Source organism: Lutjanus erythropterus, chromosome 8 (genome assembly GCF_056507025.1).
Source record: "Lutjanus erythropterus isolate fLutEry1 chromosome 8, fLutEry1.hap2, whole genome shotgun sequence".
NCBI classification, from domain to species: domain Eukaryota; kingdom Metazoa; phylum Chordata; class Actinopteri; order Lutjaniformes; family Lutjanidae; genus Lutjanus; species Lutjanus erythropterus.
Window position 1 is genome coordinate 21582457 of NC_139324.1, and position 12737 is coordinate 21595193.

Below are 12737 nucleotides of genomic sequence, written 5' to 3' on the forward strand. Positions count from 1 at the left end.
TAAATCTATCTCAGTTAAAATTCCTGCTGTTTATGCGTTTGTCCAACAGAAAAAGTACAAAGAGGATGCTGAGAAGACCATGTCCCACTACGTACCCGTCCTGGACACTCCAGAGATGCAGAGAGTCCGTGAGAATCAGAGGAACTTCAGCACTGTAAGTAATACATGGAAATGATGAGTTGGCTGTCTCTGCCTGAGTCTTTGAACACTGTAGGACCTACAGTATGAAGTCAGAGGTTCTTCCTGTGTCTGGTGGCTCTGTGTATGTCTCCATGTCTCTTGTAAAGTATTATCTTTAATACTTTATACTTTAGTACTGTCAGTGGAATGATATTTGTATGGTGTTCTCTAATTTAATCCAATCCAGTTGTAAATGAAATGTTCAGTGTCAGTTTTTGTATTCAGAGCATTAAGGTATATTTTATTCTGACATGTAAGTGAAAGGAGCTCTCAAGCTAATTCTGAGCAGACACTACAGTAGTTTCTCTTATGGCTGTCTGTTTTCCTCTTTTTTCTTTTACCTCTTCATCATTGTGAAGCATTTTAACTGCACTTTTGTTTTTCTCCCTGTAGCATCAATACCAGACTGATCTTAAAAACATAAAGGGCAAAGTGTCTACTGTAAAGGACACTCCTGAAATGCTTCGTGTTAAAGAGAATACAAAGAATTTCAGCTTGGTATCTACTCCATAATATATATATATTTTAACATTTAACATTTTTTCACATTTTTTCTTGATTTTTTTTTTTTTTAACTTTCTTTCCTCATCTTTAACAAACCCTGACATGCAGCCCTTTTTTCTTTGGACCAAAACCAGATTATTTTAACCTTGTAAAATATGCAGCAATTTAATTCACGCAACTAACCCTTGACAATTTGTTGTATAGTGTAACATTTATACTTATTAGTGCAGAGCTTGTGTGTTGTTAGATACTTTGTTCATGTTGTTGTGGAAGTGTCCAGACAAAATGTGTCCCTTTAAATGTTTTGTTTACGTGTTTGTTTCATTCAGCGTTTTTGTTGATGTGTGCCAAATGTTGCTCACAAGGTGTAACAGCTAAATCAAGTATGGTAAATCAAGCAGCTAGTCCTCTTTATCTGCCACTGGTAACCACTGGTCGCTGATTTTATTCTTCACCGTGTAAAGATTCAGTACAAAGAGGATTTGGGAGCGGGAACAGCTTTGCCCGAGACCCCTGAGATGGACAGAGTTAAACGCAACCAGCAGAACATTAGCACGGTACTCCACAGAGTAACCCTGCCCTCTTTCATCTCTTCCTCAACTAGTCTTCCCTCCATATTCCCTCCTTATCTAGTTCAGAATATAACCAGACCTATTTTCACATGTAATCTCTTCAAGTGAGTATCTTTACCCTCATTTCATCTAAACCCTAAAGTAATAAACTAAACGAAGGATCATCCATTTTGATAGCAAAACTTTCATTACCTTAGCTAATGCCATCATACTCAACTACCACTGAAATATGTGAAAATTGGTGTAGATAGCGGTGTGTTATTGTCAGTTGTTTCAAAGTGTATGTTGTTGTTATGAATGGATGGACATGTCTGTGTCTATAGTACATATTCTATTTGTGTTTGTCTTACTCTGTGCCTGTGTAACTTATGCAATGGGCAGATACAGTACAAGGAGTCTGTGGGTCAAGGCACAGCCATACCAGATCTCCCTGAGATGAAGCGGGTCCGAGAAACCCAGAAGAATATCAGCTCGGTAGACAAAAAAGACTGCAGTGATCCTTAACTTATCCCCTTATCATCATCCCAACATGCCCTCTTACCTCTCCTACTTGTCTAAAAGTGTAGAAAACTTTATTTCCCATGTTCTTAGCTCTGGTTTTCCCTCCTCCATCCTAACTAAGTTTCATAAATCACTCCTTTTTACCAGTCCTGGGTGATTACTTGATTTTGAAATCACATTTCTACAAAAACATAATTTCCTCAATTTTTTTCTAAATTAGTCTGCATTTCCCTGGATTTTGTCTGAAAACTAATCTGCCATTGAGTGTTTTACCACCATATTTTGACTTTTTTGTGCTATCTCATTTAAAGCTGCAATACAAAGAAGGAGTGGGACAAGGCACATCAGTATCAGAGACCCCAGAGATGGAAAGAATTAAACGAAATCAGCAAAATATTAGCACGGTACTCCACTGAGTGACCCTGCCCTCCTTCATCTCCTCCTCAATTGGTTTTCCCTCCATAGTCCCTCCTTATCTAGAGTAGAATTCTCTATATCTCCATACCATAGATACCCATATAACCATATCTCTCCTGACATGTAATCGCTTCAAACTGTCATTTTCAATCCAACTTTTTCCGGATTTTTGTTGATATTAATCATATGATTTCATGGAACCCCCCAAAGCCTCAAATGGTTTTTGTTGTTGTTGTTAATTTGTGGAAACACATAGATTTAGATGCTTCAGCTTCTCCAACTTCATCTCTGCAAGACAATAGCTTATGTTCACAATATACTAAATGGCCAATGGTATGTGGGCACCACTTCCTGGTCCATAAATCCTGGTCCACATACTTTCGGCAATATTCTGTAGTGGTTCTTGTTTCCACCATAAAATAAATAGTTAATACAAACTTTATATCTTCATCATCTATTGGAACTTTGAGGGCTCTGTAGGATTTCTCTTTACCATGATAATTCATTACATCTGAACCCTGAAATAATAACCTAAGGTTGGGTTGCACCAACAAGGATTAATTTTGAGCCTGATTAAATCCTGGTTCAACTTCAAATCATGTTGCACTAAACTTTTAAACTATCTTAAAATAAAAAAAATAAAGATTTAATTTATACCTCCTTTTAGACTTCAGTTTAGTTTTTTTCTGTAACCTAGACTAAATTTAAATCTGTAGCACCAAAACTTTAAACTCCAATTCGAAACATGATCCAGTATTAACTTTAAACTTAGACTATGAGGTTTAACTTTTAAAATGGCTGCCTTTTTTAGATGGTTTGAACAAAACAGTCAAGTTCCTCAAAGAAAATGCAAGTTAGTTTTATGATGCATCCCTTCTTTCTTTCACTCCAGTTTATCCATTAATATAGTCTCCCAGTTGCTGCCAGGTAGTCCCTGACTATGCTGTTGTCCATTTTTTAATCTTCTCATTATTATTTGGCCATATTGCTCCACTAATTTGGCCAGCAGGCTCACAAGCCATCATTAGTAGGCTAACTAGGCTAACTAACATTTTAGCTAGCTAGCAAACAATGTAACATTTTGCTAATGTTTTAGCTAGCTAGTAAACAGTTAAATGTTTTGGTAACTTTTCACATAGATGTAATATATGATAGGGCAATTTGAAGAAAAGTATACGCCAAGTGAGCAGTTCTCACTGGACTTAATTTTGCGTCCTGTATCTAGTTCATTATAATACATTTATGGCTAGCAAACAATGTAGCGCTAAAGTTATTTTTTTCTTTATTTATTTTAACATGTCTAAGTAAGACTCTCCATTTGCTGATCATCATCCATATTAAAGCATAACGTATATATTTCACCTTACTCATTGCCAAAACACCCAACTACCACTGTAATATGTGAAAATGTGTATACATAACAACATGTTGCTGTCATTTTTTTTTCCAAGTGTATGTTGTTGTTATGAATGGATGGACATGTCTGTGTCTACAGCACACACTGTATTTGTGTTGTACTTGTGTCTCTGTCTTACTTTGTACCTGTGTAACTTATGCAATGGGCAGATACAGTACAAGAAGTCTGTGGGTCAAGGCACAGCCATACCAGATCTCCCTGAAGTGAAGCGGGTCCGAGAAACCCAGAAGAATATCAGCTCGGTAGAGGAAAAAGACTGCAGTGACCCTTTTCTTTTCCCCTTATCATCATTTCCCATCACAAACCTCTGACCTCTCCTTTTTTGTCTAAAAGTCTAGAAGACTTTACCTTTTGTGTATTTAGCTCTGGTTTTCCCTCCTCCATCCTAACTAAGTCACATAAATCACTCATTTTTAGGTTATTGACTTGATTTTGAATCCACATTTCCACAAAAAGACATAATTTCCTCAATTGCTTTTCCTAATTTAGTCTGCATTTCCCTACATTTTTTATTTTAATTTCTAATTTTGGCATTTGCTTCCCTTCTAATAAAAAAAAAAATCTGCCTTTTAGTGTGTTACCACCATATTTGACTTTTCTGTGCTATCTTATTCAAAGCTTCAATACAAAGAAGGAGTGGGACAAGGCACATCAGTATCAGAGACCCCAGAGATGGAAAGAGTTAAACGCAATCAGCAAAATATTAGCACGGTACTCCACTGAGTGACCCTATAACCTCCCGTGCTGTACATTCATTTGCCTCCACCTTACTCTTCATCTGCCTCTCAAACACACTTTAATAACAACTCTCCTGAGCCTTCATCACTCCTTTAGATGGTAGAACTGCTTGTCACATCAAACCCACCATGCAGATATAACACCAATTAGCCATGTGGGGTCAGCTCAACTCCACTTTATCTCTAACATAATCTGCTTCTTCATTTCTCAGGAAAAAAAGTGTGTGTTTAATTCCATGTTTCATGTCTGCTGTGAGTTTTGGTGCTGTGTTGTGTCTCTGTTTTCCAGCAATTGCCTCTGACTGACCTGCTCTTTACTTTCTTTGTACCAAACCCAAACTGTCTGTTGGGTAGATAAAGTACAAGGACTCTCTTGGTCGTGCCACAGCTATACCGGACCTCCCTGAGGTGAAGCGGGTCAAACAAACCCAGAAGCACATCAGCTCGGTAGTGGAACAAAACTGAACCACGTGTGCTCCTAACTGTTGAGAGTGGACAGTAGTAGCCCATCAATAATGCCCATCATAAGCCTGTTTGCTTCTTCCCCTCCCCCATCATCATCTCACACTCTCATCACCTCCTGCTCATCTCATCCACCCTCATCCAAGGCACAGACTGCAGTTTCCTGAGCTCCAGCCCTGCCATCATCACCACTTTGACTCTAATGTAGCCTAGTTTTCAGCCACGCATTTCTTTTTTTTTTCCCCCTTCTCTCCTCCTAATTCTTCAAATCATCTTTAATCTCCAACCATCAAACCTTCAAGCTGAGTGAAACCCTCCTTTTTGGCCCCTCCTCTCCCTTATACAATAGTCTAACCTGCAGCTTTTTTTCACATAAAGCCGCTTTGTGCTACTAAGTTGATTTCCACTTCACAGCAAATGACAAGCTAAATCTCCAGCTGAAGCGTGAGGAGTGTGTGTTTGTTTCTTCAACAGAGATCCTGGCTGTTTGAGAGCTGCTACCAGGATGAGTCACTCTATAGGACCAATTTCTCAGACACGGCTCAACAGAAGTGTGGACTCGAGTCACGTGACTTGGACTCAGGTCAAATGAGTCACAGATTTGATGACTTTAGACTCGACAGAATCAAAGAAGGCTTGCAGCTAGAGTTGGACTTTTCACACCAGTGACTTGTGACTTCACTTTGACTTGAGCCTTTTGATTTGAAAATACCTGATACCTTCCCCTAAGCCCAATGATTAAAAAGTATGTTATTTAAAGTGTACCACAAATCACTTCATTTACTGAATCAAATAACGTTACGCTAGTCACTCTCAGCAACACTCTCAACACGTAATGCTAGAGCTAGAACAGTTAATTGATTAGTTGCTAACCATTAAATAAATCACCAACTATTCCGATAATCAGTTAATCAGTCATTTTTAAGAAAAAAAGTCAAAATTCTCTGATTACAGCTTCTTAAATGTGAATATTTTCTGGTTTCTTTACTCCTCTGTGACACTAAACAACATCTTTCGGTTGTGGACAAAACAGGACAACTTGGGCTTTTTTTGTAATGCTACAGCCCACCTCCTCTCATTTATTTACAGTGCTGTCTTCCTCTTCTCCTCATTTTCCTACAGTCGAGTATCTGTTGTCATGTTATAGTCTTGTTATATTTCTCTTATAATAAAAATCTAAAATATTTTGCTCTCAATGTTGTGGTATCAAAAATGGTGACATTTTAAAAGGTATTGTATCAAAGTTAGAAATCCCAGTATCGTGACAAGACTTCTTTCAACTCCATTCAACATTTGAAGTTGTACTAAGAACCACAAGTTGTGACTCTGTCTTCACTTGTGACTTGAGTGCAAAGACTTGAGACTTACTCATGACTTTCAAAACAATGACTTGGTCCCACCTCTGCTTCTTAAATATATTCCAAAAGCAACAGATTATTAGTCCTTGAAATTTTCTGAAAACTGGTTTGTCTGTATCCTAAAAGTTTCAGGTCAATCCACGTCTATGAAAACAGTCCTATAGGTGTGTGTGCTCTGTGTTTGGCTCAGAGTGTCTGATTTGCCCCTTGGGGGCGCTGTGCTTCTGTCCTGTAGGTGTTGTATAAAGACAGTTCCGCCAAGGGAACTCCTGTGGTGTTCACTCCAGAGATGGAGCGGGTCAAAAGGAACCAAGAAAACATTAGCTCGGTACCTCCAGAACCACCGCAAGAACATGTTCTACTGAAGAAATGTTCTACTTCTGCCCCACGTTAACCCTCTTCTAACCGAGTTGTCTCCTGGCTCTGTAGTTAATTACATTAATTCTCCCCACTGCGCTCTCTTTTTGTTTAATCCCACCAGCTGTGGTGTGTCTGTGCACATCATCACTGCTAACCTCTCCTCTTGTTCAAACTACTCCACATCTTGTTTCCTTGTTGTCCTCCAACTGAAGATTGGGACGTAATCTTGTTTGATTTAATACGTCAGCGTCTTAATAAAAATCTCCCTGCTAATTCGTTTGTCTGAAATCCCAGTAATGGCCCAGCTCTTTCTGTGTGTGTGTCTTTAGTCTTTTTGCCACACCCTTTGTGCTGCGGATGCTAACAGCTGCTGTATGATGGCTTTATGTTTGAGACATTTCAGACACTCACTGTGTGTCCTCTGTTCTGTCTCCGTCCTGCCCCCACTTTCCACCAGGTGCTGTACTCTGACAGTTTCCGTAAGCAGGTGCAGGGCAAGGCCGCCTTCGTTCTGGACACACCTGAGATGAGACGCGTCAGGGAGACCCAGCGCATCATTTCTGGAGTAAGATTTTGTGTCTGTTTATTTAGTATGTGCCCCTTAAGTTTAATTTCTACTCCAGGTAGTTAACTTATCTGCTGCTTCTCTGGATTTAGGATAATGCTGATGGTATTCTATATTTTTCTTTTGAACAAACCCCATGAAAAAAACAAATCTAACAATCTGGGAGTCTGTCTCTCAACAGTTTATGTCCCCACGCTGTGAGTAGATCTCCTATGGCGCATATTTAATGGCAGCCAGATGGTGTATGTGGGAAAAACACGTATCAGGCTTTGGCTACTCAGGCAATACTTGTTAGTAGGATCAATTCATCGTTTAATAGGATAAACTGACAATAAGAGAAGTATAGAATATCACCAGAGTGTACTGCATCCTTAAATAGCCCATAACACCACAATGAAGGGGAACATTTACATGAATAAATGTATATTTTATACATTACTTACATACAGCCAAGGATCGTTAGTTTCATACAATCCTGTTTTCATTGCTGTCATTCATTTCAGCTGTAATAACACTGTACATTTTAACATTATAAAAGTTGAGAGATGGAAACACGACAACATCGTACGTGAAATGAAGGATTATTACTGATATAAATGGTTTGCTCACTTTCAGTTTTACTTTGAGTTTTGATAATCTGGCTGATCATCTCACAGCTTGTATCTTGCACAGTACAATGTATTTGTTTGATGTATTAAACTGATAGAAACAGTGCCTAAAGCTGTGGACACAAGACCCAAGTCGCTCCAAACTAGTTCAGTGATTCATGTCCATTAATACTGACTGTCCTGGAAAACAGAAATAGCAAGTGAATGTATAAAAATGGATGTCATTCTCTTTTAAAGTCATAGAGGTGTATATATTTGTAGTTTGGCTCTTCCATATGTAAACTGTGGTTACTTTCCAGGTGAGATACCACGAGGACTTTGAGAAGAACAAGGGCAGCTTCACTCCCACCACCTCTGACCTAGTGACAGAACGCGTGAAGAAGAACACCCAGGACTTTAGCGATATTAGCTACCGTGGCATCCAGAGACGTGTGGTGGAGATGGAGAGGAGACGTGCCATCGAGCATGACCAGGAGACCATCACTGGTACAGTTACAATGCACACAGTCGTTAGTGTCGTGTCTGGGGGCTGTATGTGTCGCAAATAAAGACGTAGACATGAAAGTTAAAAATCAACTACAGAATGGAATTAAAAAGTCTTTAAAAGTCTCACATTTAACATGCTCGTACATGTAGACACCCTGTTGATTCAATTCTTTAAGAACTTAAAGGAAATTGATTGATTAACATTGATGATGATCACTCACATTGATGGAGAAACTGGTTCATGAAGGTGCTTTTTTGAGATGGACGCAAATTTGATACAATACAATATCAATTCACAGAGCTAAGCATCCATTTTTCAGATAGAGGTCTTGATTAATTCTGAAAAACCCTGAAATTAATTTAGTTCTGTGCTCCTGTGTGTTTTTTGAAGATACGTCTAGATTTCACAAAGACATTTCTAACCATCTGAGGAAATATTCTATGTGCTACACAAAGCAATGATCAAATGAACTTGAGAAACACATTTAAAATCTTCATTGTGGAGCTGACAAAATATCATTTAATATTTTTTTCCTTTGGCAATCCTGGAAATCTTTAAAATAGCGGTAATAATTGTTAAAGGCCCCTCTGGAATCAACGAGTCAAAGATTTATCTATTGGCTTCTTAGCTCTATAACTCAAATATAGCAGTGATACATTGGAGGCACAAACTGAGGCAAATTTGAAACACAAGCTGAGACACATGTTGTGCCACAGACTGAGACTGGTTGTTCTGAGTTATGAACTGCTTGACTGATCCTGTGTTTGACTCTGTAACCTCAGATCTGCGTGTGTGGCGCACAAACCCCGGCTCTGTGTTTGACTACGACCCCGCTGAGGACAACATCCAGTCCAGGAGTCTGCACATGATGTCAGGTGAGATGAGAAGCTCAAAATGATTACTCAATAAGCCTAAAGAAGTGGATGTTATTTTACTTCTTAAAGGATTACAAGATATTACATCTTGTGTGCAAAACTGAAACTTAATCCTGAGGGTGGAGAATGTGTTCAGAGATGATCGCTTTTTTTTCCCTGCCATACCATGAAGCCCAGCCCTATTAGCCATATTTTAAATGCTACAACATGATCTCATGGTTGTATTTTTCACAAAGTCTCACTGAACCATTTCTATCTGACAGTGCAAGCTCAGCGTCGCAGCAAGGAGCACTCCCGCTCCACCAGCGCCTTGAGCGGCCTGGCTGACGAGAAGTCTGAAGTGTCCCAGGACGCTGACCACCACATGTCCCTCTACAGCAATGGCTTCATGACCTCCTCTATCGGTAATGATCCAGAGTCATCACAGCACCACAGATCGAGTGTGTGGGGAGTGCAGTGCCTTATCTGTGGTTTCCCCTATGTTTTTACCATCTTCAGGTTACCAACATGCTAAGACTGTGGAGCTGCAGCAGAGGTCCTCATCAGTGGCCACTCAGCAGACCACCGTGTCCTCTGTCCCCTCACAGCCCTCCACCACCGGGGTCAGTAAAAACATTCAGTACACACACACTGCACGCTCAGGTTCAAGAAAGGTTATAAAATACATTTTAGACATACCCATAAATAAAGGATCGATGCATACAAACATACAAATGCATTGATATCTGTAGGACCTTCTGTTTTCTGTCCATCAAAGTGGCGCGACCTTGACATTTTGTGAAATGCCCATGTGTTGATCTGATGTATGAAAAAAACAAAATAAACAGTCCTCAGCCCCCAAATCCATCAATTCCTACAGGGACTATTTTCAGTGGTGCATTAAAGGTGGAGAAGAAGGAGAGTTGATTAACTGACTCTTCTTCTCTTTACTCTCTGCAGAAAACTGTGCGTGCCATGTATGACTACACTGCAGCTGACAGCGATGAGGTGTCCTTCAAGGACGGCGACGTCATTGTCAACGTGCAGTCCATCGACGAGGGGTGGATGTACGGTACAGTGCAGCGCACCGGCAAGACCGGAATGCTGCCAGCCAACTACGTTGAAGCGGTTTAAAGACAAAGCCCGCCCATCATCCCTCCAGAGTGGGCGAGACACATCCACAGGGCAAACTTGATCGGTCCTCCTGTGATCACAACTGTGGCTTAGTGCAATGTGTAGCTTTGAGTTTCTTGTAGGTCTGTCACTGTATTTTAACTGTGTTGTAATTCTCATTGATAAGTCATTCATATGCTGCTGCCCCTGTTGCCTGTGGATGTGACATAAGCATCATGACGTGACACACATAAATATTTCCGATTATACATAATATGCCTACTATGAATGACAAACTACTTTAGATTGTTTAAACTGTTCTAAAACACTTGTGTCCTGGAAAAGAAAGACTCACTAACATACATCCTGGCCTATTATATTGTAAATTTCAAAAATACTAGATATATATAACATGCTTTGTCCAAGTTGCACTGAGATAGTATTTTCTCATGAAAACAATGGGCTCAGATAGTTTAAATTATACCTTTAATTTAACAGAAATTCTATGGAGAGAAAAAAAAAAAGATTCAAATAATGAAACTTAAAAGGAGTCAGTCACCATCTACCTCCTCCATGATTAAACCACTCCTGAAGAGTTGTATGAGACAAGCCTCAGTCTTCCCTCTTGTATACTGAAGGCTGGCCACTAGTAGCATGTGTGTTTTGTTTTCTTCCGATTATTTAGGAATAAGGCACGTCCTCTACCTTTAATCAGTAGCTAATAAAGCACACCAAGCTCCTGCAGCACTCTGCCTCCTTTTCATTCTCTATCATGACCATTGGGCACCATGCATTTCTCTCAGTAATCTTCAGGGGTCAGATGAAATGTCATCTAGTTGTGTTACATTGGGAAAACAGAAACTTTACAGCTGATGTCTCCAAAACTCAGCAACTCACACAGATGGATAAAAAGCACTACAGGTAAGAGGAAAAATAAAGGTTTCTGATTTAGTCACACTTATGCAAATGACGAAGATTATCCCTTGCCTGCTGAGGTGAACTTCTTTGCTATTGGTTGAGGCTGTGACTGGCCACTCCCCTTAATGTACATGTGTGTGTGACTGGGCCTTTAAAAGGAAACTAAAGCACTTTTCATGTGGATGTTCAATCAGTGTTGATGGTCAGTGTAGTCAGTTGAAACAATACATTTTTCAGTGCTGCTATGTTGACCACGAAAATGTATTTTTCCTGCTCATGGAGCCATGCTGCAGTGCCTACATGTACCAGGGTGCATTGTGGGCGAGCATGTGAGTCTCACGCCCATTTTGCCGTGTTGCCTATAGCTATTGCTTTGCTGGCCAAAACATAGCATCAGGTGACCAAAATACTCACCTAACATCTCCCCTGGCTACACAGAGGCAGAGACTAGAAATCCAAGCTGCTGTTAGGGAATTTTCCGATTTTAGTATCATATTTGTAGTTCCTCTCCAGTGACATCACTGGATGCAGGAAGAACAGATTTTGCAGCAGAAGAATTCTGTTTTCTCAATATAGGTCAAAATTTATTTATTGCTGAATTTATTGCTTTAATTGACTACATTTACCATGAACACCGATTGACCTAATGAAGATCCAAATGGAACTGAAACTTTGTCATTATTGAAGTTTTGTGGCATGGAGTAAGTGTGCAGGCCTAACCCATTTTTGTGGTTTGAAATTTGAAATGCCACAAGAAAAAAACAGAGGTCAACATCTTTATGCAATGTCTTTTATTTAAATGACAATTCCAACAGTGTGTTTTTTTCTGTTTTCTGCAACTATTTCAGATCACTGTAGATTATTTTCCAGTAATTTGAAAAGGTTTTAAAAATATATATTCATTTCGAGGTGCGTGCAGGTGAAAACATTTAAGAAACAGAAGTTATAAAATCAATAAAAAAAAGAACACTGAACGCATGCTAGATTTGTCCTTAATGCTGCACTGTGAAGGATTATTGGTACAACTTTCTAATCAGGCAGCCTTTACAAAGGTTTTTATCCTGCTATAATTAATGGTTTTATTAGTGCTTTATCATTTACTAGTGCTCTATTAATCAATTATAAGACATTCAAAGGCAGAGGTTTTGGGTTGCCAGGTTGCAAATATCTCTGGTAATTCCTCCTCCTCCAGCTGGATACTTGCTTGTCTTTTTAGCTGTTTAGTTCAGGCAATACACTTCAATGGATTGTTTGACGTCTGACCTTCCAGATGAAAATTCATTCAATTTATTAGCAATTTAATAACATTTACAAATAAAGACTTTTATTGGATAGTGATGAGGAACCACGTCAAACGATGTCAGTAACTGTACCTCACAGAACATAGGAGAAGCTGGTCTACTGCTGCCTCCATCAGCAAGTTTGTTTATGTTATTGTGTGACTTCCGATTGAGGCAGCGGCAGACCAGCAACTCCGACGTTCTGTGAGGTAAAATTACCGTTTTTGCTAAAGGAGTCTGGTTGAGCAAGAGAGCGATATTTGACTTATATAACAGCAGTGTCCTGTCGGAAAAGGCTTTGATTGCAGAGTAAAGGGGTGAACATTTTCTAAATGTAATGTACACTCGAACTAATATGATTTTTTGATTTTTTTTTAATAATGATTTTTTTGAAGCGAGACGTT

The 12737-nt window shown here is 39.3% G+C and overlaps 1 protein-coding gene across 1 annotated transcript in view; it reads left to right on the forward strand.

Annotated features, from left to right (window-relative positions):
* The window catches only part of neb (nebulin), a 73895-nt gene extending 63013 nt beyond the window's left edge, over positions 1-10882 (forward strand). Inside the window, exons 128-142 of the mRNA XM_084724886.1 lie at positions 50-154; positions 574-678; positions 1149-1241; positions 1638-1730; positions 2069-2161; positions 3741-3833; positions 4210-4302; positions 4683-4775; positions 6384-6476; positions 6966-7073; positions 7981-8167; positions 8951-9043; positions 9307-9447; positions 9542-9645; positions 9983-10882. Of these exons, the coding sequence (XP_084581012.1) occupies positions 50-154; positions 574-678; positions 1149-1241; positions 1638-1730; positions 2069-2161; positions 3741-3833; positions 4210-4302; positions 4683-4775; positions 6384-6476; positions 6966-7073; positions 7981-8167; positions 8951-9043; positions 9307-9447; positions 9542-9645; positions 9983-10156 (1668 nt within the window). The 3' untranslated portion in view covers positions 10157-10882. The remainder of the gene's footprint in view (positions 1-49; positions 155-573; positions 679-1148; positions 1242-1637; positions 1731-2068; positions 2162-3740; positions 3834-4209; positions 4303-4682; positions 4776-6383; positions 6477-6965; positions 7074-7980; positions 8168-8950; positions 9044-9306; positions 9448-9541; positions 9646-9982) is intronic.
* Positions 10883-12737: the final 1855 nt, after the last annotated feature.